The sequence below is a fragment of the Mustela lutreola genome, chromosome 5, assembly GCF_030435805.1.
Source record: "Mustela lutreola isolate mMusLut2 chromosome 5, mMusLut2.pri, whole genome shotgun sequence".
In the NCBI taxonomy this organism is placed as follows: Eukaryota; Metazoa; Chordata; class Mammalia; order Carnivora; family Mustelidae; genus Mustela; species Mustela lutreola.
In genome coordinates this window covers 61,831,676-61,854,782 of record NC_081294.1, presented here as the reverse complement: position 1 = coordinate 61,854,782, position 23,107 = coordinate 61,831,676, and the positions used below count along the sequence as shown (strand labels likewise).

The window sequence follows — 23,107 nt, the reverse complement described above, 5'->3', positions numbered from 1 at the left end:
TCTTGATCCAGGCCCAGTGTCTCCTGGTCCAGTCCTTGTCCACAGCCCCACCAAGGCAGAGCCAAGATGGCCACTAGAGGCAGGAGGCCAGAGAAGGAACTGTTGTAGAAACCCAGGCTGGTGACTGTGTTGGCCTGAACTAAATAAGGCCATCGGCTTCTCCAGACCCAATTACCCCATCCATAAAATGGGGGTGACAAGTCCAACCCCGTAGGGAATAAGGACCAGTAGCATTGCCAGGAGTAAGGAAGTGCTCATTAAATGTGAATCAGTGTTGTTTTTTTGTTGTTTTTCATTAAGAGGGAACCACTGAGAGACCAAGGAGGAAGGGAATCCAGTCAGAATCTGTGTTTTAGAAATATCCCTGTTAGGGTGAGCATAGGGGCAAGAGGACTTGCAGGAACAGCCACTGGCATCCCAAGTGCAGCGGCCCAGGCCTGAGCTGAGGCTGTGTGGTGGAGGAGATAGCTAGTAAGAAGGCAGCACAACCAGCTGGGAAGGGAGAACCCAGGACGAGAACGGCTGCTGGACTCCTCACTCTGGCCTCTCCCCTATACCTTTCCGGCCACCCTGGCTCCTACCTCCTTCTCCACTGAGCTCCCTCCTATCTTGGAGGTCCCACGTCCATTTGACCTTGTTTTAGAAGATCCCAGACTTTTGGGATCTTCTGATCTCTGCCTGTTAGGATCAAGAATAGCCAGGCTTCTGCATACATTATCTTTGTACCCATTGACTCCAGGCTGGGGGAAAAGGAACAAGGACCGTTCTTTATTGAGTGGCTGCTATGTACCTGGTGCTATGCTTGGAGCTTTGCATGCACTGAATCATCTGATTCTTCCCATTACCCCGTGAGGTAGGCACTTTGATTACCCCCGTTTTACAGATGGAGAAGCAGGCTGAGATAGGACCTGCCCTGGCCCATGCAGCTAGGAAGTCACAGGGCCAGGGTTTAAGCCCAGACAGTGGGAGGGGCTGGCTAGGGTCAAACTCTGAAGTTTTAACAAGCACCCCAAACGTACGCCACAGCCGGGTTTGAGAACATGTCAGGGACAGTAAGGGTGGTCGGGGCTGCACACGCGTTTGTGAACTCATTTCTCCTGTGCATCAGAGAGCACCTACTGCTGGCAGTGCTGTCTTTGGCTTCCCACGTGTGGCCTCATTTACTTTTCCAAACAGAAAGTTGTTGCCCAAAGTCCCCTGGCTGGTAAGTGGTCGAGGCAGGATTCTCAGCTCTGCTGTTCCTGGGAGCCAGGGGACGTGAACACACTTGCTTCTGGTTTGCAACACTCACTTTTCACCTGGTCTTCTTGGTTAGGATTAGGCATTCTGAAGTAAAAACAAATTTGGGTTCAAATTCTGGTCTCCTCCGTAACCAAAGCTGCATGGCTTTGGGCTGGTGGTCTAACCTGTCTGAATGTCACTTTTCTCCACTGTGAAATTGGGTGGATAGTAGGGTTTGCTCTGCAGGGTTTCCTGAGAGCAGAGGGTTGGGGGTTTAGGAAGTGGTCATTAGGTGTTGGTCCTCATTCAGAAAACTATTTGTCCCTTGAGATCCAGAGCAGTCGTTTCTTTCATCTGGAGAGCCTCTCTGAGCTCCCCCTGCAGAATGATCCCTCGTCCCCTCTGTGCCCCCACAGTGACTAGAGAGTGCTTCTTAGGGGGTCTGTGGCCATGAGAGGATTCTACTAATGTCTTCTCTGTCGAGATCCCCTATGTGTCAGGCACTGTGCTGGACCCATTAGGTAAGAGCTGAGACCCCTCTGAGCACACATCCTGAGATTTCCTCCCATGTCACACAGCCAGGGTTTAGATCTTGACTGTGTCACAGAGTGGAGGTAAGCATTTGACCCCTTCTGAGTCTCCATATCTCACAACATAATATAAATTAAGTACAAGGCCTAGTCCCTGATCAGCCCAGTAAGTGTGGCCCATTTTGATTGTTTTTCATTACTTGGGTTTTATCCCTCCTGTCCCTCTGCCTCGCACATAGTGGGTGCTCATGTTGACTGCCCAGTTCTCTTTAGGCAGCCCTGTCCCTGCAGGAGGGGCCCCAACTTGAAATCTCTCAGCTGTTTCCTGCACAGCCCCGGGCTCCTCTGAGGCCTGGCAGCCGTGGAGAGCCCCAGAAGCCCTCAGTGCCTGCCCTGGAGGCTTTCCTAGAAAGCCAGCCTTCAGGTTGGTTTCAGCAAGCTGGGGCTCCAGCTGCCAGCACCTCTGCTTGCCATTGGAAATTTCCCCATGCTGCTTCAGGCCAGATGTGTGCGAGGACGTGTGTTGGCAGCCGAGGCCCCAGCTGGAGCCACACACCCGGACCAACGAGCATTTCCACCAGTTCTGTGTCTCGGTCTAGAAGAATTGAGGTAGCCCGGCCAGCTTGGAAATGGCTCCTCCTGCCCACCCATCTGGATGAGACTCTGGCAGTGACAAAAAAGCTCCAAGGGTGGACAGCTCTGTGTGGGCACAGCATGATCTTCCAGACTTTTCCTTTCAACATGGCTCACCTTGAAAGATTTGAGTTGGCCCAGGGGAGATGGGCTCTCTGAGCCTCCCGTGCCACATCTGTTTAATGGGGTTATCAGTGATGGTGCTGGAAGCTGCCTCTAGTCAGGCAGTGTGCCAAGCACCTGTCGTGCATTAGTTCCTATAATCCTTGGGCAACCTTAAAAAGTAGGTACTATTCTCTCCATTTTATAGATGAGAAAGTGGAGGCTTGGAGCCCTGCATTGACTTACAAAGTCACACAACAGCTTCAAGCTATAGAGCCAAGATTCATGCCCGGTACTCTAAAGCCAGTGCCCGTCTGTTTTTTAATAACATGAAGGAGTTATTGGTGTGTGCATGTTTATTGTTTTTTTACATTTTAGTTGTCTGCAGTAAAATTCCCTTTTTTTGGTATAGCATTCTGAGTTTTTATGCGTGTGTGTGTTCTTGGGACCACCACCACAGACAGGATACAGAACACTTCCATCATCCCCCGCCCCCTCCAGAGAATTCCCTCAGGCTGTCCTGGCTCTTGAAGGCGACAGGACGATGCCTCCACTTGTAGTTGAACTCGCTCCTGTGATGTTGTTTCTCTCTGTCGCCTGTTGTGAGAAGCCTGGGGGTGAGATGTGGACTTCTCTTCCAGGGTCGGGCCCCATGCCTGCGGTCTCCTCTGTCACAAAGCTGGTTCTGTTTCTAGTACCCTTGGCAGTTAAGCTGTCCATTCAGCCATTTCAAGAGCATTGTTACTCTCCAGACACGGAGAGCCTTGAGTGAGGTCACCTTGATTTATGACTGTGTCACCCTGTCTTGGCTTTTTGTCTCTTTGCGTGCCTGCCTGTCTGTCCTTCTGCCTTTTTGTCTTTCACCAGACATTTCCCAGGAGCCTAATGTCAGCAGGCACTGGCAGAAGCGTGGTGCCCCGGAGAGACGTGACCCCTGCCCCCTCAGTCCTCCCGGGGGAGCAAGAATGACAGAACAGTACACTCAGAGGCACGTGTACTAAGAGAGGGCAGCCCCAGCGGCTGTGGGAACCCATAAAATGGGAAGAGAGCCGGATCCAGGGTCTCCAAAGGCTTCCTAAGCTGATGTCTGAGAAATAGAGTTGCTAGCCAAGCAAAGGGAGAGATGCCCCTGCTGAAGGCCATGGCACATGCAGGGCTAGGAGGCAAGGGAGAACCTTGCTGGGTCAGAGCAGGAGGCAGTCCCCTAAGCCCTCTAGCATGCTTTTGTTGCCTTCCTTGACAAGGCGGAAAGCTCCAGAAGGGCAGGGGCTTCTGTCTCCTCCATGGCCAGAGCCCAGCCCTTGGAAGGGAACCTGGTCCACAGTGGGCACTCTGTCCTATTTGTGGGATGCATGAGTGGATGAGTGGACTGAAGTGTTGGAAGCAGGGGAGAGAGACACAATGAGATTCTCACGCCAGCCTGGCACCCCTCTGCCTGCGGGGAGTCAGAGGCCCTCAGCTCCCCCTGCAGGCTCACCACGTGCCCTATGGACAAGCAGGGGTGGGAACACAGTCCTAAACCAGAGCATCCTACCTGCAGCCAGAGCCTCCAGCTCTTGTATTTGGGCCCCTTTCCAGGCATTCACTTAATTGAAAAGATTGAAGGGGGAAGAAAAGGAAAATCGGCAGCCAGCCCCCCCCAGTGTGCCACTTAGCTACGAAACCTGGGCTTGGTGCTTTCTGACACTGATGTAAAGACTGGAAAGTTCTGGCCTCGGGTCCAGAACACCTGAGGCCTGGCCTTGGGAAGCTAGGAGGACGTGCGACCTCAGAGGCTGAGGGGGCTGGGATTCGATCTGATGTTACCTGCTCTTCCCATCTGCAGGCCAGGTCACCTCTGGGCTGGGGTTTCCTCCTCGGCCCAGGAGGCGGCCCCACCTTCCCAGCAGGTCGCTGCCAAGGATTGCACACTGTGTTCGCAAGGCAGGGCCCCCACTCACCCAGGTCCTGCCCCACTGTGACACCCTCCTATCAGCTCCAGGGTCTCCAAATCTTTGCGACACTTTAATAGCATTTCTGCAAGAATAAACTTAATGTACTCTCTCTAAAAAGATAAATACCTAGTCTTCAGCCCTTCCGGTGGCCCGCGATGCTGCTCTGGGGTGTTAGGCAATACGGACAAAGTGCAGGGTGTTGCAATTGCAAAAGGAGGTTGGGAGTGCTGACCTACATAGGCCAGATGTTGGGCAGACAGCTGGGGAGAGCGGACAGATCGGAACCAGAGGGAACTCGTGGTCTCCACGGGGAACAGCAGAATCATGCTTCCCATTAGTTAAGCCCTCGGAGTCCGTCCAAGTGCCTCTGCTCCTCCCTCTCTCCTCCACCCTTCTCTCCTTTCCTCCCTCCCTGCCTCCCACCCCCTCACCCTGGGCTTCTCCAGCTCAGACCAGGGCAGCGTACTGCCAGAGAGCTGGCTCTGGAGTGCAGCCAGGCACTGCCAGGCTGTCCCCAGGATCCGCCAGCCCTGAGACCTAGTTAGTATGGGAACCTAAGGGGGGAGGGGGCACCGTCTTTTAAAGTTGGTTTCTTGAACCAAGGTCTGCATCCTTAGACATATTCCTGGGAGCCTCCTCGGCAGGAAGTAGCCTCATCTGGGACTTGAACTAGCACCACTGCCTGATTTGAGGGCTGCACGTGTTTTTGTATTTAAGGTTGTGGCACCGCTTATGTTATCCCGGGCTCAGGCCTCGCTGCAGAAGCTCTGTGGCCCATGAACAGAAGCCTGAGCCCCTCGGTGTGCTGCATAAGAGGAGGGTTTTCCACCCTCCATTTAAAAAGGGCTCTGCTACTCCTCAGATCTGAGGAATTGCGTTTTGGAACAAAACTCCTGCATCCTTAGCACCTCCTAGGAGGACCCCCCAGTCTGGTTCCAACCCTCTTGTCTGCTCTCTGCATGGCTTGGGCAAGTCCCTTCCCCTCTCTGACCTCATACCCCAACTATAAAGTAAGGGGTGGTCTGGAGCAGAGTTTTCAAATATTTGCCAGTTTTAGAACCCCCTGCTGTCAGCCTGAAGCAGGCAAAGGGGGGCTGTGGGCAGCGGAAGAACCCAGGCCCCGTTGGAACCCGCACTGATGTTGCTGGTGGCAGCATGGGTTCCCAGGATCTGGTGGTTAGGCCAGTGGCTGCTGGGTTCCTCTTTAGATAGGAGAACCTGAAGTGGTGCTGCCTAATGGAAACTAGGGTGGGGAGCCAGGAGTCCCAGCAACCACACCAGGATCCAGGGACTTCTTGCAGGCCAGTCTGACCACTGGCTTCATCAGTTCTAAAGTTCTCTGAATAAGTCATTGTGCAGGAGGCCCAGAGGGGCCAGAGGATCTTGTGCAGAAATTTGAACAGTGCCTTGGTGGAAAGAGTCCATGGCTGAGAGTATAACCCTTGGCAGGTTGCTGCACCTCTTGGCCCATCCATATCCCCATTTGTAAATGGAGGGGTTGATCCAGATTAGGGATGCTGTGTATTCAGCACACATCCTACAATTCCTGTGCCATGGCAGACATTGCTAATGGATCACAGATCTGTCTTGCTAATGTGCCTTTCTCACAGCCTCTGTGGGCTCAGCCTCAGTCCCCTCTGCCCCACTGGTGCCCTCTCTTTAGATATTTTCTTCCATCTCCCTGGCCATTCCAGACAGCCCACCTGCATTGTAGAGTCAGGAGAGGGCTTCCCACTTGAGAAGTATTGTAGGCTCCTTGGCCGGCAAACAACAGAAGTCCAGACAGCGTGAGAATGGCAAGGGATTCCACTGGAACAGTACTGCCCTCATTCTCCATCCTCCCACATCCACCACTCCCTGTGCTACATGTTCTTAACTCAGTATTCTTCTTCGGATTGACTCCATTTTTTAACTTACGTTATTTTTAAAGGTGATGCTTCCGCTGTCTCCCATAAATGGAAAACCAGTAGCATTTGCTAGAAATAGAAGGAAACTAAATAGAAAGGAAGAGGAGACTCAATGTGTTCAAGTTCTTCCTAGCTAGTGTTGCCTGTCCTGAGGTCTTCTGTCTCCTCTTCAAGAAAAGAGACCAGCACATACATGTTGGAGAGAGTATTCAAAAGCCATTATCACCAAACTTCCAGAAGGAAGGAAATGGCAGAGACAAACTGTCTCTCTGGGATTCCCTGAGATTAGTGCTGAGATCGGGTATCAGCTCACACCAGCCCCCGTGTAGCCCGAGTTCCTGCATACCTTGAGACACAGTGACCCTGGGAAACACTATTACTTTGAAAAGCTCTTGGACCAGATCCTTCCCCACCTACACCCACAATCTTTCCCCCAAAATTAAAGCTCTGGCTATTGCAACCCAAACCAAGTTGTAATTGCTCTGTCTTGACTAGGGCAGCAGCCTCACCCCTCCTACATAGTGTCGGCTAAGACGCTGAGCTAAGCTCTGCCAATGCTAGAAAACCCCACTAAATAGGTTTGCAAAGCAAAGTGATATTGGAGGACGTTCCCCCGAGCCTCAGAGATTTTATTCACAGGGCAGAAACACCTTCTTGTGCTTTCAGGCTCATATGAAGAGAATGCATGAGATCACAGCTCTCCCGAGGTGGGGCGGCAGCTGTTACGGAGGGAACTCGGAGGCCCTTGCAAGAGCTACAGCTCTGGGTGGAGATCTGGCCTGTGGGTCTGGAGGGATAGGGATGTCAGTTTATTGGGGCCCTGGGAGCTACAGAGGCACTTGGCCTGTTTCCGGCCCACCACTTAGCTTTGCCCAGACCCAGCTCCTGGTATGTTTTAAGGGACTCTCAGCTTTGTTCTGATGTAAATCTTTATTCATGGACAAACTGACCCCTTGGCTGTTGTCACTTGGAACTGAGGCCTAAATTCCTGCATGGTTAATGGGGGCCCTCCAGGCCCTGGGAGCCTCCACTGCCATGGGCCGGAGGTGCCAAGGGAGGTGAGGGTGGAGGACTTAGGAAGCACACATCAAACACCCTCCTCGAGTACTCTTCCTCAGGCGCTGGCCACAGCTGAGATTCCAACCAACATAGATTCCATTTCTGGAGCTTTAAAAAAAAATACTCATTTGCTCTTACAGTGCCCATAAGGTTGGAAAACATCTATTTTTATCCCCATTTTTCAGAGAACAAAGGCTCAAAGACGCAGAGGGCTTACCCGAAATCATAGAGCTAGGGCCCCATCTGCCAACTCCAAGCTTCCTCCCACCCCCTCACCCCCACCTGGGCCATCAGCTGTATCTGGACCCAAAGAAGATGCCGTCCTGGGGCTCAAGACAAGAAAGTGGGCCACAGACCCTTTTCTTCTGTCCTCCTGGGATAACAGCATCTTTTTTTTCTGAAAATCTGAAAAATACAAGAAAGCATCAAAAACAGAATTTAAAAAGTCCTACATATGCCTACAAACCCTATATCTGGTATATATTCTATATATCTCACTGGTTTCTACACGCAACACACACACACGTTTATGTACCGTACAGTCAATCTGCTGCATTTGTAAATTCCATATTTGGGCATTTGCCTGCTTGCTAAGATTTATTTGTGATCCAACTTCAATACTCGAAGTACTTCACGGCCACTCGTGGACATGGGAGTGTGCAGAGCAGCAAAACATGCTATGTCACCCCCTGTGCATGTGCTCAGCTAAGGCCCAGCAAGGCGACACTCTGCCTTCTGCTTTCAGCTCTGACACTTGAAATAAGTCTTTCTCATGATACCTTCAGTGCTACTTTTCTCTCTCTTTTTTTTTTTTTGGTACTCTCTGTTGATTATTTCACTGTTTGAAATGACTCCACGCCTCGTGCTGAAGTGGTGCCGTGTGGCGTTCCTGAACTCAGGAAAACCTTGTCACGGGGAAGTCACATGTGTTAGAGGAGTTTAGGTGTGAGGTACAGTGTTGCAGGCCAGAGCTGAATGTTAATGCATTAACAATACACATTGAACAAGGTGGCTTTATGCATGAACAGCCAAGCTATCCACGGGTCTGTTCATGAAAATCTTGTGACCGGGGATTTGCAGGACCCTAACTTTGTGTTTCCTCCAGGAACAGTGGTTCTGCATTTGCTAAATCAGTGTTCATAAAGACTTTCTAGAGCATAACTACCAGAAATGATGTATGTACATGCTCACACACACACACACACACACGTAGTGCGATTGACATTACCTTTTTTTCCCTATTCTTTTCACCTAAGGTAGTGCCCGAACTTTCCTCCCCATGTCATAGTATCCTTTCAGTTGCATAAAAACCCTCTTTATGCCAAAAGGGGAATTAACTGGAAGACCCAGGTCCCTGTCACGCGTCATGAAAACCTTGGGCGGGCAGGGGCCGGGCAGGGCTCTCCCTGCCTCTCCTCTCTGCTCCTCTCCTTCGTTTGTCCCTGTCTGCGCACCAGATGTCTGTCACCAAGTGTGGAGGCGGCTGTGGCTGGAGCTGACATCTGGTCGGATTCCGGGTTCCTGAGAGAAGCCAACTGGCCCGCCCGGAGCAGTCATTGTGGCCGTGAGATGGGCAGGACAGGTGACACTTCTCAAGTACGGGGTCCGAGAAGGACTCTCAGCATCTGCCAGAGAACTTTTTTTTTTCCTTTTTCCCTTTTCTATCGTATGAAACCAGTTCAAGTTGAGACAAGTAGCTTTTGGAGACCTTAGGACAGGGTAGTCGTCAGAGGACAGGGGTCACTGTGGCCCCGGCCACACCTTCCACTGTCCATGACTTGATGGGTTCTTTGTCCTTTGTGGGGCACCTCCTGCAAGGTCACACTGACCTAGGACTCTGGAACAGTCTTCAAGCCTTGGTAGAGGAGAGGCCAGGGTAGACAAAGGCCTGGCCCCAGGCAGGCTCACGGCTCTGTGGCGACGTTGCATTTGAGCTAGACACAGAGCTCCGCTCCACTGAGGCTGAGGCGTGGGGGTGGGAGTTGGCAGGGCCATTCCCACAGACACTCACACGGAGGGGATAGGGCCCTGACTCCTCTGACAGCTCAGAAATGTGCCCCCCTGGCTCAGGTGAGCTGGGCCTCTATTCCCAGGCCAGGCAGGGCAGACCCTCTGACCCCCTTGGGGCCTGAAGAAGACCACAAAAGAGGCAGGGCCCTGGGAATGGAGGAATGGGGCAAAGTGAGTGAGTTATGGGAGAAGCGTCCAAGAGGCAGCGAGCAGAGACCAGGTCTCAGCTTTACGCCCGTGTTTGGCTCACAGTGAGGAGGGTATTGATCGCTTTTACCTCATGCAGGCCCCATGCGAGGCACTCTGTAGTCACATTCTCACAGAATCATCACCCCAACTCTGAGGTTGGTACTGTTATAATCCCTGTTTTTCACAAGGAGGAAGCTGAGTCACAGAGAGTTTAAACCCAAGACCACGCAGCTAGTTGAGACAAAAGCAGAGGTGACTCAAGGCTGTCTTAATCCCTGGACTCCACAGCCTCCTGGTGGGCTCTCAAAGACAGAAGAAAGCGAGCTTGCATCTGCCTACAGACCACAGTCCAGCTATAGGGTCTTCACTGCAGCAAGGCCTTCGGGGTTAGAGGGAGCCTGGCTCACAGTCCTCCTTCTGAACTTCCAACCTTGTGACCTCAGCTGGGCCACTGCACTTGTACGCCAACATGCCTGGCTAGGAGATTGTGAGAGGTGTTCGCCTAGCCTGCAGGCCCCTGGAAACTTGGGAGACGCTGCAGCCCCGCCATCTGCCCACCTCTACTCCAAGCACCCTGGTCATAGCAGAGCCCACCCCTCAGCCCTTCCATCCAGCCATTCATCTCTGGACTGACTTAGAGGAAGTGAGGAAACCCAGTACTTCTAGCCCTGATGACACAGTCGCAGGGGATGCCAGGCCTGGGGAGTCTGGGCTTTGTAAATCACGCAGGCCTGGCTGCTGAGGTTGAGTAAGAAGGGATTCCATGATGGCTAATTGCGATTCAGGGCCTCCTGTGAGGGAGCAAGAGGAAATCTTCCAGAGCCTTCAGACATCACAGTGTGGGCTTTGTTCCTTCTTTCCCAGAGGGAAGGAGTTCCTGCTGCTCCCTGAGACTCTCTGCTTCAAGCACACAGGCCAGTGGGAGGGGTTGCGGAGCAGGGCACAGAGCAGAGAGGAGAGGCAAGCCTGTGGGACCATCCGAGAGACACAGCTGAGCTAGGCACCCCTCCTGCGGACCGCGGGCCTGCCTCGGATAGGCATTGCCTCTGTGAGAGCTTGACCTTCTGGCATCTCAGTTCCTTTCTGATTTTTCCACGAAGCATAGATTTTTTCCATCCTGCTCTTCACTGGACATACAGCCGTCAGCAAAGACTATAGGCACTGTCTCCTCTCACAAATCTTAGAACCCAATGGGAAAGCAGGCACCTAGCGATGGCAGTAAAGTATAACTGACTTTGTGATTGGGAAGTGGGTGCCAAGGAGACCCAACCTAACAGGAAGGGAGCAGTCAGGACTTTCTGGAAGAGGGAGCATTCGAACTATGCCCTGTTGTTAGACTTATGGAATATCCCACATTTTGAATTCACCTGATTGTTTCCTTATAGCGTCATTTAGCTTGTTCCTCTTTCTCCTTTACTTTCTTATAAGTTAGAACGTAGGTCAAGAGGCTTAAGATTCAGGTTAAACGTTTTGGCAACAATACTCAACAGAAGATTTTGTATGTTTCACATTGCATCACCTCGGGGTGTCCACTTGCGATCACCTCATTACAGTTTAACCACGAGATCTGCATTGAAAAGGTGCATTTTTTCCTTTGCTGAGGAAGTAATCCATGGGGTAATACTCTCGCACTGGGTGGCTCTCCTTATCAATGACCTTTCACCCAGTAGTTCCACATCCCTCCAGGGAGTGCGGTGCCATCTTGTTTTCATACCAATGGCTAAGAGTTTCGGAGACAACACATTTTGGTCAGCACCAGTTTTTGTTGGTTTGTCGATATTTTTTATTCCAGCCATTCTAATAGATGCACAGTGATACCCCATCATGGTTTCAGTCTGTCTTTCTCTAATGGCTAATGATGTAGAACATCTTCTCGTGTACTTATTTGCCATCTGTGTATCCTTTTTGATGAAGGGTCTGTTCAGATCTCTTGTCCATCTTGTGATCATGTTGGTAGTTTCCTTACTGTTGAGTTTTGAGTCGTTTTTTAAAAAAATACATTCTGTACATAAATTTTCTTTGGACATTCACATGTTTTGAGGGCTATTCCATGGAGAAAGATTCAATGACATTTCCAGGGTAACATGGCATGGACTATAGAGACCTCTGCAGGAAATCTACTTTTGTTTAAAGTCATTTTAAATGTGATAAAATACATATAACATATATATATGGTAACATAAATGTTACCATTGTAGCCATTTTTAAGTGTTCAGGTCAGTGGCATTAAGTACATTCACCCTGGGACTCCTGGGCGGCTCAGTCGTTAAGCGTCTGCCATTGGCTCACGTCGTGAACCTGGGGTCCTGAGATGGAGCCCCACATCAGGCTCCCTGCTTAGCTGGGAGTCTGCTTTTCCCTCTGCCTGCTGCTCCCCCTGCTTATGTGCTCTCTATTTCTCTCCCTGACAAATAAATAAATAAATCTTTTTAAAAATTAAAAAAAAAAAGTCAAGGTCAGATGTGTTCAGACTGCTTTGGTGGCAAGTAACAGACACGAAAACTGGCTTAAACCAGAGAGGGAAGGTTTTGACTTGGGGCCATGAAATGTCCAGGATTCTGGATCTAGGGGTCCAAATGTCACAGGACTTGGGCTCTTTCTCTCCCTCTTGGCTGCTTGCTTCTGTGTGACAGTTGCTTTCCACACAGTTCTCCCTCGAGTCAGCCATCACGGTGGGGAAAGGCGGCTCTTCCCTGACCATGCCATCAAAAGTCCCAGAGTTGAGTCTCATTGTCCTGGCTTGGGTCATGTGCCGGTCCCTGACCCATTGTTATGGCCAGGGACAGGCAACAGTCTGGTTGGCCAGAGCCACGACACCACTTCCTATCACAAAGAGAGGGATGACATTCCAAAGGAAATTAGGCGCTGTCACCAAGGCAAGAAAGGGAATACCAGAAAAGCAGGCATATTGATCAGCTCCTCTGAGGGAGGAACTGGCTCTGCATACCTCTTGTGCGCCAGGCGTTGGGCAAGGCCCCACGTGCATCAGTGATTGCAGAGAATCCTCAAGGGAAATTACTCACCCTGTTTTAGAGACAAGAACACTGTGGCCAGAGAGGTTGGTGCCTCTGAGTCTCCCCCAGCAGCAGGGCGGGTGTCAGAACCCGGTGGGTGTGCCCTTTCACCCGCCCCTAAACCCTGGGGAAGGCCAAAGCCCGGCATTGGGACAATTCTCATTAAAAGTTAGATCTGTGCCTAAAAATGCAGGCACCAAATTGTGTTCAGAGCTTGATTCCAATAAACCAATTAGGACTGCTGCAGAGTCCTTGTACCATATGTACAGAACTTTAAAAACTATAAACAAGAGATCTAGAATGAATTGTGTAAGCAGAATTTTGTTTTCCATTGATGGGAATGCTTTTTTGGTTGGCTTTAGGAAAACAATGACACTTTGGTGATCAGTTTTTTTTTTTCCTTTGTCTTTTAATCCATGTTAACATTATTCTTGACAGATAGTTATCCAGACTTCGCGTAAGCATCCCCCACTGACAGGACTATTGTATTGGTATGGTCTTCCCTGGGCCTCAATTTACCCATCCGGAAGTTGGGGCCATTGGATTAGCTGAGTCCCTTTCAGTGATGGAAAAGCCTCCTGAGTGGTGTCCCTGCTCCTCGTCAAACCATTTTTCATACAGTGGCCAGAAGGATATAGAGGAAAAATTTTTAAAAACATACGTAAATCATGCCACACACCCCTTCCCCTTGAAACTCTTTAATAGAACAAAATCCCATCTCCTCCCCGTGGCCTGCAAGCCCCTTGTAATGCCACCACTGCCTGCCTCCCAGCCCCTGCCTCCCTCCTCCCCCAGCTCTGCTTGCCGGGACAGTCTTCCTATATCTCAGACATGTCTGGCCTTTCCTGGCCTCCATATCCTTACTTGTCCTTTCTCTGCCTGAATACTCTGTTCTCCACTCTTCTGGCCAGCTCCTCATCCTTCAGGTCTCAGCTCAGTGCTTACTTCCTCGGATAGGCCGTCCCTTCCAAGGACACCCAGCTGCCCCACCTTCCCCCATCTCGTGCTCACTGCATACGCTGGGGGCCTTCCTAAGCACTGAATGTAACTTCCAGTTACATACATACTTGCTTGTCTGCTGGTCTTTTGCCCATCTTCCCATCTCCAAGGGCAAGGTCTAGTTCGCTTTTGCTCCTCATTGTGTCCCAGCACCCAGCAAGGTGCCTGACATGCAACAGGTACTTAATAAATGTTGTACAGTGAATGAATGAATGACAGATGGGAGCCACTCAAAATCCCTGTGCCGGAGTATTGCTGAAGCAGAATAGAAGTCTTTTTAATAAAACTGATAACTACTCAGGTGGCTTTAGAGACAGAGTTCTTTTTTTGTCAGAAAAACATTTTCCCAAGGTGATTCCCAAAGGATGCCTTGACCTGTTCTCTGAGATGCCCAAATCCCTGACATTAAATTAGCCTGTTTGGATGAACAGGGGTGGGGCAGGCATTGGAGAATCAGAGTACAGGATACTGAAAGTTCTTGAGCTTTTCCTTTCTGCCAGGCAAATTGCTGAGAGCTTGGCCTCTAATAATCTTTACAACTCTGTGTGAGATGGACTTGCTGACCCCATTTTACAGTTAAGGAAGCTGTGGCTTTGAGGGTTAGGAAATTGTGTGAGTCTAGAGCTTCTTGACTCTAGAGCCCACGTTTCTTCCTCTCTGTCATGCTTCTCGGAAATAAAATGCATGTTGGATTTGGAGAGGTCATTCCTGGTGGACATAGCTTGGCACTCAAGGGCACTTCCCATCTTAGCCAGAATTATCTTCCCCTTATTCATCTCTTCTTACCTGGAGAACCTTCTCCTGCAAGTCCCTAACCATCACCCTGGTCTCTGGCCCCAGCCCCCACAGAGTTGTTCCACAAAGTGGAACAACTTTGAGGAAAGTTTCCTGATGAAGTTTCCAGGTCCTTTGAAGTATACCATGATGACCCTAGGCTTCAGAGAGCTCTCTCTTACCTCCCATCCCACAGCAGTCAGGACCAGAGCACATGTGTCAGAAACCCAAAGTAAGCTGGCTTCAAGAATAATTTGAGAAGGCAGGTTCGGCCCAAGATGTACTGGCTCGGGAAATGTGACAAGACCAGGAGTAGATTGAGCTGCAGGCAGAGCTGGATCTCAGGGTCAGACCGTGTTACAGGAATCTACTGATGTTGGCCTCCTTCTAGGGCAAGCTCCTTCCAAGCAATGATGAGATGATCCCCCAGCAGCTCCAGGTCCCCGTCCTAATAGCCTAGCCACTTCAAAGAAGAGAGCTTGACTTTCTCAGGGATTGGAGCAAAAGCCCCAGAGCTGACTCTTACTGGCTCTGATTGGTTCAGCACAGGTCACATGCTCATTTCTCAACCAATCACTGTGGATAATGAGTGGCACCCACCTCTGTATCTAAGGAGCTGTGGGGAAGGAGGTTTTCTTCATCCATATATGCCCCTGTCCCTCCAGCCAACCCTCAGCTCATGGCCTCTGACAACACTGAGCCCCTCATGTTTATACAGCATTTCTGCGTTTCCAGAGAGCTTTTTTTTTTAAGGCTTTATTTATTTATTTGACAGAAATCACAAGTAGACAGAGAAAGAGAGGGAAATAGGATCCCTGCTGAGCAGAGAGCCCAATGCAGGGCTGCGACCATGACCTGAGCCAAAGGCAGAGGCTTTAACCCACTGAGCCACCCAGGCGCCCCTCCAGAGAGCTTTCACATACTTACTTTTTCATTGTCAACTACCCTGCAGCCACAGATCGTTTGTGCAAGTCAGGAAAGGGTTATGCACGTGCTGATTTCTTATACCTAGTGTCCAGGTGGTGTGCAGGGTCACTAGACCCTGCCTCTGACCCCCTGCCACCTCACTTTGCCCAAATTTGTTATTGTACATTGTGTTCTGTGTGGGCCGTGACCTGCGACAAAGGCTGGAAACATGGCCCCGTTGCTTATAAAGTGCTTCACTGTTCTCAGCCACGTGAAATCCTCACACTGTCACGTGAAGCAAGTGCTGTCAGCCCAATTCACAGATGCAGAAACTGGCACTTGGAAAGAGAAGGGACCTGGCCCAGGGCCTGCTTGGTGAAGTGGCGTGGTGGCTTCGCTTATGAAAAGTAGAAGAGGCCCAAGAGCCGCCGGTCTCAGTGACTTCTGACAAAAGGCAGAATTCTAAGAATGACTGGAAAAAGAGCCAGCCCCAGGGCTCTCTGGATTGAGTGGAAAGCAAGAAATCTACAGTGCTATAAAGAATACCATCTCCTGAGATGAGCTGGGTGCTAATGCTTTCCCATTGATTTCACTTAATCCTTTGCATAGCTCTCAGAGATGGCGGTTATAACCACATTATTAGGGAGGAAGCTGAGACCCAGAGAGAGTGACTTGTCCAAAGCCATTCGGCTGGTACCCAGGTCTTTCTGACTCAACACTGTGTCTTGCTCCAGAGCCCTGGAAATGGAGGGCTCCCTTGGTGTTAATGCCTGTCTCCTCTGTCCCCCTCTGTAGGTCTATATCATCCGGGTTACCTGGTCCAGCGGCTCCACGGAGGCCATTTACCGGCGCTACAGCAAGTTCTTCGACCTCCAGGTAAGGATTTGGAGTGTCTGGTGAGCCGTGGTGTAGGAAGAAGTTTAATTGGGCTAACTTTCCATTTTGACATCAGAACCTAGACCCTCATCTGTAGCAGACACATAGTATTCTTTTTTATTTCTTAGACTTGAAAATGTCCGTGTGCTCACTTCAGCCGCCCAGGTACTGAAATCAGAATGATGTAGAAATTAGCATGATCCCTGTGCAAGAATGACACAAAACTGTGGAACACACGCTTGACTATTCCAGGAGGGAAAAAACCTTCCTGGCTTCAGGCATAGCTTGATCTAGGTTTTTCACAGTACCACTGCACCCAGCTCCTTCCACTCATCCTGCATTCCTATGTTCACAGTATTGGCTTTATCCTCAGATCCCACGGGGTTACAGAATGCTCTGAGCTTATACTCAGCGGGAAGGAGTGAAAGGTCACTTCCCAGAAGTCCCAGTGAACACAGTGTCCTCTGCATACCATCCCATGTCTTGACCTCACATGTTCTCTTGGAAGGTTGGGTGATATTAACCACAGGCAGCCTTGTTCGTATGGACCTAATCCATTCCTAAAAATGCTGCATAAAGAGTTTCCAGAATCTGTATTTCATTATTTTAAAGGGGGAGGCGAGATAATAACATGCTCTTAACCAGTTTCCCCAATATCACTAAAACAATCTCAAACGCCTATGTAACAAGCTGCCAAGAGTTATTGCATAATGGAAACCAACTGAAACACCAGTTACCTAATTATTAAAATGCGCTGAACTTGTTAGTGGTATTTTGTGTTCACAAAATGCAACAAAATCAAACAGTACCATATGTAAATTACATTTTCCTTCTGGTCCACAGCAAACATGTAAATACACAGAAGGGCTGTATGTAAAAGATGCTAAGATACTATCTAAAACAGACTTGGCAGGAGCAGCTTAGGGGCCAGGAAGGGGCTGAACCCTAGGGGAAAGGCAAGGAAGATGACTCCCAATGCCCTTAAATGACATGAACAGGAGGTATAGCCCTGTCTGAGAATAACCAAGACACCCTCTTACCTAGATGCCCTCTTACCCTCTTACCTCTGTGCAGAGCTTTTATAGCAGGTCTTCAGTTCAGAGATTGAATGTTGGGTAAACACTTCTACAAGTTACTAGACTGACTTTTCACACACGGCATGTCTGTGTAGGGAGGACTGCCTATATTTTGCTTCCAGAAGCCTCTTGTCTGCCTCTTACCTCCAGAAGATAACAGGGGGCAGAGAACAGTGAAACTGCTACAGTCAGGATTGCTAGCCTGCAGATTATGGACACCCACACAGCAAACACCCCCTGAGCAGCTTAGGCAGGAAGAGAGGGGTAGGAGAGATTTATGGGAGGAGGCAGCTTTGCCCCCACAGAGCCCAGAGCAGGAAAGGCAGCCGGCCTCATGGGGGCCACGGAACTAGCAACTGAATGGCCCTCAGAGGCCCAGCAGCTCCCCAGCCATCTATCACAGTGGCCCCAGGGTCTCCCACTGAGCCTACTTTGTTTTCCTGCTAGCCTCTCCAGACCAGCTTCCCCGGACCCATTAGTCTATATACCCCGGACAGCCCCGCAGTCCCCAAGTTGAAATGTCCTTCCCTGTCGTCAACACACCGGCGTTTCTAGGTGCTGGGTCCAGTCTCCAGAGGAGAAAATCTGATTGTCCCAAGGGTATTGGGTCCACCTCCGAGCCTGTCAGTTGTGGCCAGAGAGGTCAGGGCGTTTGGTATAGCATCATCTGGAGGAGGAGGCTGGATGAGGACGGGGTGGGGAGGAGCTTCTGGAAGCACATATGGAAATGTTAATTGCTATTCTGCAGCCCATGAGGCAACATATCCAGGGCTTTAGACCTAGACAGACTGGGTTCAAACCTCAGCTTGCCTTTCAGATCTCTGCTTGGTGTCCCCTCTTTGTGTTTCTGAGACTTGGTCTCCCCATCTGCATGTTCAAAGTGAAAACACTTTCTTGTGCATTCATGGTGACAGTTAATTGAGATGTGCCATGCTCAGTAAGCACATTAGCTATCATTAGCTGTCCCTCTGTTCAGATGAGACTTGCCCAAGGTGACATCATTTGGAACTGTTTGAGCCAGCGTATGTTCACGAGTCTCCCTGGCCCAAAGCCTGTCCTCCCTCAACTCTCCTGTTCTGACTCAACTTTCTTATTTCTACCAGAACTTAAAAGTGAGGTTTTCTTTCCCACTCAGCATAATGGGCAATAATTGGGGGTTTGCTATCACAGAAACAGCTGCCTCAGGCTCCCCTCCCTGCTAGTCTAAAGGCAGTGGTTCAGCCAGCTTTAAAGAGTCCCAGATGGGTGGCTGGAGTGGGAAAGTCACGGAATTCCAGAGGGTCCTGCTGTCCTAGAAATGGCCGGCTGCCCACCCCCTACATCCCAGAGGGGGTATCTGGCAGAGAGTAGGGCAGACCCCACCAGCCAAAGTCAGCTGTTCCCAAGGACGAGTCAGGGAGGCCCGCCCGTATGGGGCTGTGACCCCCTGAAGTAAGATGATTTCATGATCCCACCCTCCCCTTCCTCCTGTCTGGCGAGTAGCCTCGGCTTTTTCAAAAGTATCTTGGCACAGAAGAGTAGGGGGAGGGCCAAACTTTCATGGAGGAACAGCTAGGCCAGTGTGGCGTAATGGAAAACGCAGAGGACTCAGTCAGGAGACTTGGGGCCCAGCCACCTGTGCTGTGTGGCCTTTGGCACACCCCTTAACCCCTTTGTTGCCTTACTATCCTCATCAGGAACGTGAGGTAATGACAATAGAAACAGCATTTCTGGACCGTTGACTGCTCAGCATCTCAATTTATTGACTCCTTTAATCCTCATGTTAAACTTATTAAATTACATAGATGAAGAATCGTAGGCTCAGAGAAGTTAAGTCATTTGCACAAGGTCACACAGCTAGTGAATATCAGAACTTGGATTTAAAACTAAGCAGGTGATACCAGATACCACACTCTTAGCCACTGTGCTTCTAGTGCCCTCTTCTCTAGTGGCTCCTTCACAAGGTTTATGTGGCCTTAAGGGACGTGATGTGTGTCCAGAAGGAGTAGAGCACAGAGACAGCAGATTAGTGATTGCCAGGAGCTGGGGGGAGGGGGAAAGGGAAAGAGGCTCTTTGTCAGTACTGGGTATCTTTTAGGGGTGATGAAAATGTTCTGGAATTGATGGTCATGGTTGCATAGCCTTGTGAATATACTAAAAACCACTGGATTGTACACTTTAAAAGGGTAAATTTTATGGTATTTAGGTATATCTCAGTTGCTTTTTTTTTAAAAAAAAGTGATGATATATGTGAGCAGTTTCTGGGCTGTCGAGCCCCGAACAAATGTCAGCTGTTGGAATTATTGATGGGCGTGGGTTGCTGCTGGGAACTGGCGTAAAGATTAGAGGAAGAGACGGTGCCAGTTTAATAGAGTGGTTAAGATCCTGGGCTTCGATCCAAATGCTGCCACTTACTGGCTGTGAGATCTTGGTTTAGTCAGTACTGTTTTAGTTGCAGATGACAGAAACCCAGTCAAAATGGATTACTCAAAAAGAACATTGATTAGCTGAACGTAACTGAGACATCTAAGTGTTCTTGGCTTCAGGTGTGGCTGGATCTAGGATCAAAAGTGTCAGTGAGGACCTGCCTTCCTCCAGTTCTCCTCGTTCTTCATGCCCAAGCAGGGTGATGGGTGATTCAGAGGTGGTCACAGCTCCAAGCTGTATCCCACAGGTCAGCTTAGTGGCTTCAGGAAAAAGAACACCCTCAACACTTTAAGCAAAAGTCTCACTGGTTCATCTTAGGCCAGTGGCTGGACCAGTCAGGGCCGCCCTAGGGACTGGAGTAGAATGTGCGTAGACTAATTGAGGAGTAGAAGATTCCCCTGAAGGAATCAAACAGCTGCCACAGAGGGGGGATAGCCTGTACATGACAGAAAACAACATATGCTCCTCCGGGTCGGGGCAGGACATTCCGGCAGAGGAAACAGTCTACAGAGAGACTGCCTGGGGTAGAAAGGAAGAGCATGACTCAGGCTCCTTTGTGGGAAAAGAGACTCACAGTCACCAGCAAGAAGGTCCCCTTTATGACAGTCCACCTTCCAGTGTGATTTCCTGACCCTCTTATGCTTAGAACAGCCAGACCCTAATCGTCATTCCTGCCACTTCCCAGTGGATCTCTGACCTCGTATCTCATTCATTCTAGGGTGCAGACTATAGAGCCCTGTGCTTGGAATGGCAAGACCTGGTATCTGGTCCCAGCACTGTGTTACCAGCTGTGTGGCCTTGGGCAGGCCACTCAGCCTCTCTGAACCTCCCTTTCTGCCCTAGCTGGGGCCCATGCTGGAGAGTCCATTACAGCGTGCCAGAGAGAGCTGGCATATGAGCAGGGCACAGGGACGGCCAGAACGCGCAGAGCGCTGAGGGCAGTGCCTGGCGGAAATGGGGTTTGGTAGAGTGACACTGTGACGGGGTCAGTGAGCATTTGCTGAAATACGCCATGTATCCACTTTCTGTGCCATCCCATTTAGTCCTGAAGTCACAGAGAAGAAAGCAGAAGCTCGGAGAGGCAGAGTCCTATGCCCAGAAGCAGCATGGCTGTGATTCAGGCCCAGGTGTGGCTGAGTCTGAAACCCGTGCTCCCAACCACTGAGCCCCCCAGCCTCCTTGAGGCCTAGCATTGCCTTTATATCTGTCTTTTCAAAGCCGGGTTTGCCTCCGAGTTCTGCCTAGAGCTGGTCTTCAGGGGCCCAATCTGGCACTCCCACTAAGATGCGGCCAGAACCTGTCTTGCAGAGGGCTGCTCCCAGCACAACACAGGCCCAGCACAAACAGGCCTCAGATGGGAGAGGGGTCCACTCTACGCCACGCCATGTGACCTTTGCCCTCTGAGTTTTCCCAGGGGTTCAGTGTGTCCCCCAGGCCAGCGTCATGATCTTTAGCAGAGCTGGGGCAGCCCTCACAGAAGGCACAGTTAGCTATGTGCTGAGCCAGACCTGAGCCAGGCCCCAGTGTGCAGAGAGGGACCTCTGTCCCAGCCAGGGGGCCTTAGGCAGAGCTCACTTCCTGGAGGAGCTGACATCTGAGCAGGGCCTTTACAAAAAGTAAGGAGCCGACCTGCTGGCAGGATAGAGGAGGGCTTTACCTGAAGAGGAAGCCACATGTGCAAATGTATAGAGGCAGGATTTCTAGCTGGGCATCTGGCAGAATTCCCGTGGTAGGGAACACAGAGCCAGCTGGGTCACTCTGCCTAGCATGGAGCTCAGGGGAGAAGTGGGAGAACATTCCATCTGTGAGGACCCAGAGAGGGCTGTTCCTAGGGACAGGGGCTTGCTGGGAGAGTTGTTTCTGAGGCACAGCTCATCCCAGAGTTGGGAGTGGCTGACCCAGGGCACACAGCAGAAGTCATTTGTTTCTCACAAGGGTTGAGACATGACCGACCTGTCCCCTCTCCAGGAGTTTGATGGCCGCAACTGCCCTTCTGAGCTTTGGCAAATGTCTGCCCAGAAGCCCCCATGCTCCACCCCAGAGGCCAAAGGAAAGGGAGTGTCTCCTCATCTTCTCTGGGGGCAGGTACAAGGGGTGGCAGAACCGAAGGGCTCCCACTCCCCAGGCGGACCTGGCCTAGCTGGGAAGGCTGCCCAGTAAGATCCTAGGCAAAAGCTGGCCTCAGAATCCACCAGCCGTATTTATCTGTATTTATTGAAGTACTGAATAGCAAAGGCTGGGTCCTCAGACACACAGACACTGTCTTCAGAAATTGCAGGGCCTCCCACATGTTGTACACACTTCATGGAGTCATCCTTCCCTGCCGTCTGAAAAGCTGTGGCCATCTCGGTGGCGAGTAGCTGAGACAGCCCTTTCCCGCATGGTCAGCAGTTCTTGATTTCTGAAATGGAAAGGAACAACATTGTGTTGGTCAGTTGGCTCTGATTCCCAGTCCAGGGGTCCTGTCGCTGCCACCTAGAACCTTTCTCCTAATGTCTCTTCTCCTAGACCACAGAATAAGGGAGGGCTTTCCATGGCTGACCAAACCAGATAACCACTTTTTTTTTTTTTTTTTTAACACATTCATTCATTCTTTCTTTGCACGGTTGTATGCCAGGGACCCAGGACCTACCAGTGAGGAGGTACTGGGGCAGGCCAGATGGCAGGCAGACTGATAAGGAAGTCAGACTGAGAAAACGCTGACCTGGACCGAAGGGGCTGCAGGAAGAAGAGCGAGGTGGGGAGGTGGGCCCCACGTGGCATGTCTGCCAGGACCCAGACCGTGCTGATATTTAGCCAGACCAGCTCCTCGAGGGGCAAAGTTTCCAAAGACAACGAGCCATGTCCACCAGTTCCGGGTATGTCATTGTGTGCTGTTCCGAGGACCACGTGGCTTCCCAGCGACCCTGCGCATGGCGGTCTCCACGGCCTGCTCTGGCTCTTCTGGGACAGGAGGCTTTGTGATCCTGAGGGAGTAAATCCCTCCAAGTCCAGTCTGCCACTAACACAAACCACGTGTGGCCCTCCACGCCAGCTTCCACACTGTTTTCCTTGGACAGCGTGTCTCCTTTCTCCCCGCCACAAGCTGATGTGTTGAAAACTGCTGATGGAGTGTTCTCTCTTCCCCCTTGGAGGCCTGCAGTGTGGCCACTTGACGTGGCTTCTTCTCCCTTCCCATCCCCCAGACTGACTCACTTTCCTCCTCGGTTTCCAGTCCTCCTCACCCCGAGCACCTTCCTTTTATTATCTGGGCGGCAGGGCATGGATTTTCTAGTTTCCCAGGAGAGCAGTCTACCCTGGGCCTCAGCCCGGCATGCCTCTGGTCCTGTTGCTGCAGACTGCCTGGGTCTGAGGGTTCCCATGGAGTGTCTGGAATGTGGCCTGTGGGTGCTAAGTACAACAGCTGTCTGGATAGAAGCAGTTTGTGGCCTATGAGCCTGGACACACTAAGACCAAGAGCAAACTAACTCA

The 23,107-nt window shown here is 50.7% G+C and overlaps 1 protein-coding gene across 2 annotated transcripts in view; it reads left to right on the top strand.

The window, feature by feature from the left end:
* SH3PXD2B (SH3 and PX domains 2B) overlaps nt 1-23,107 on the top strand; it is a 99,596-nt gene that overhangs the window by 14,014 nt on the left and 62,475 nt on the right. For both annotated transcript variants that reach the window (XM_059174313.1, XM_059174312.1), the window contains exon 2: nt 16,074-16,154. In XM_059174313.1, the coding sequence (XP_059030296.1) occupies nt 16,074-16,154 (81 nt within the window). The remainder of the gene's footprint in view (nt 1-16,073; nt 16,155-23,107) is intronic.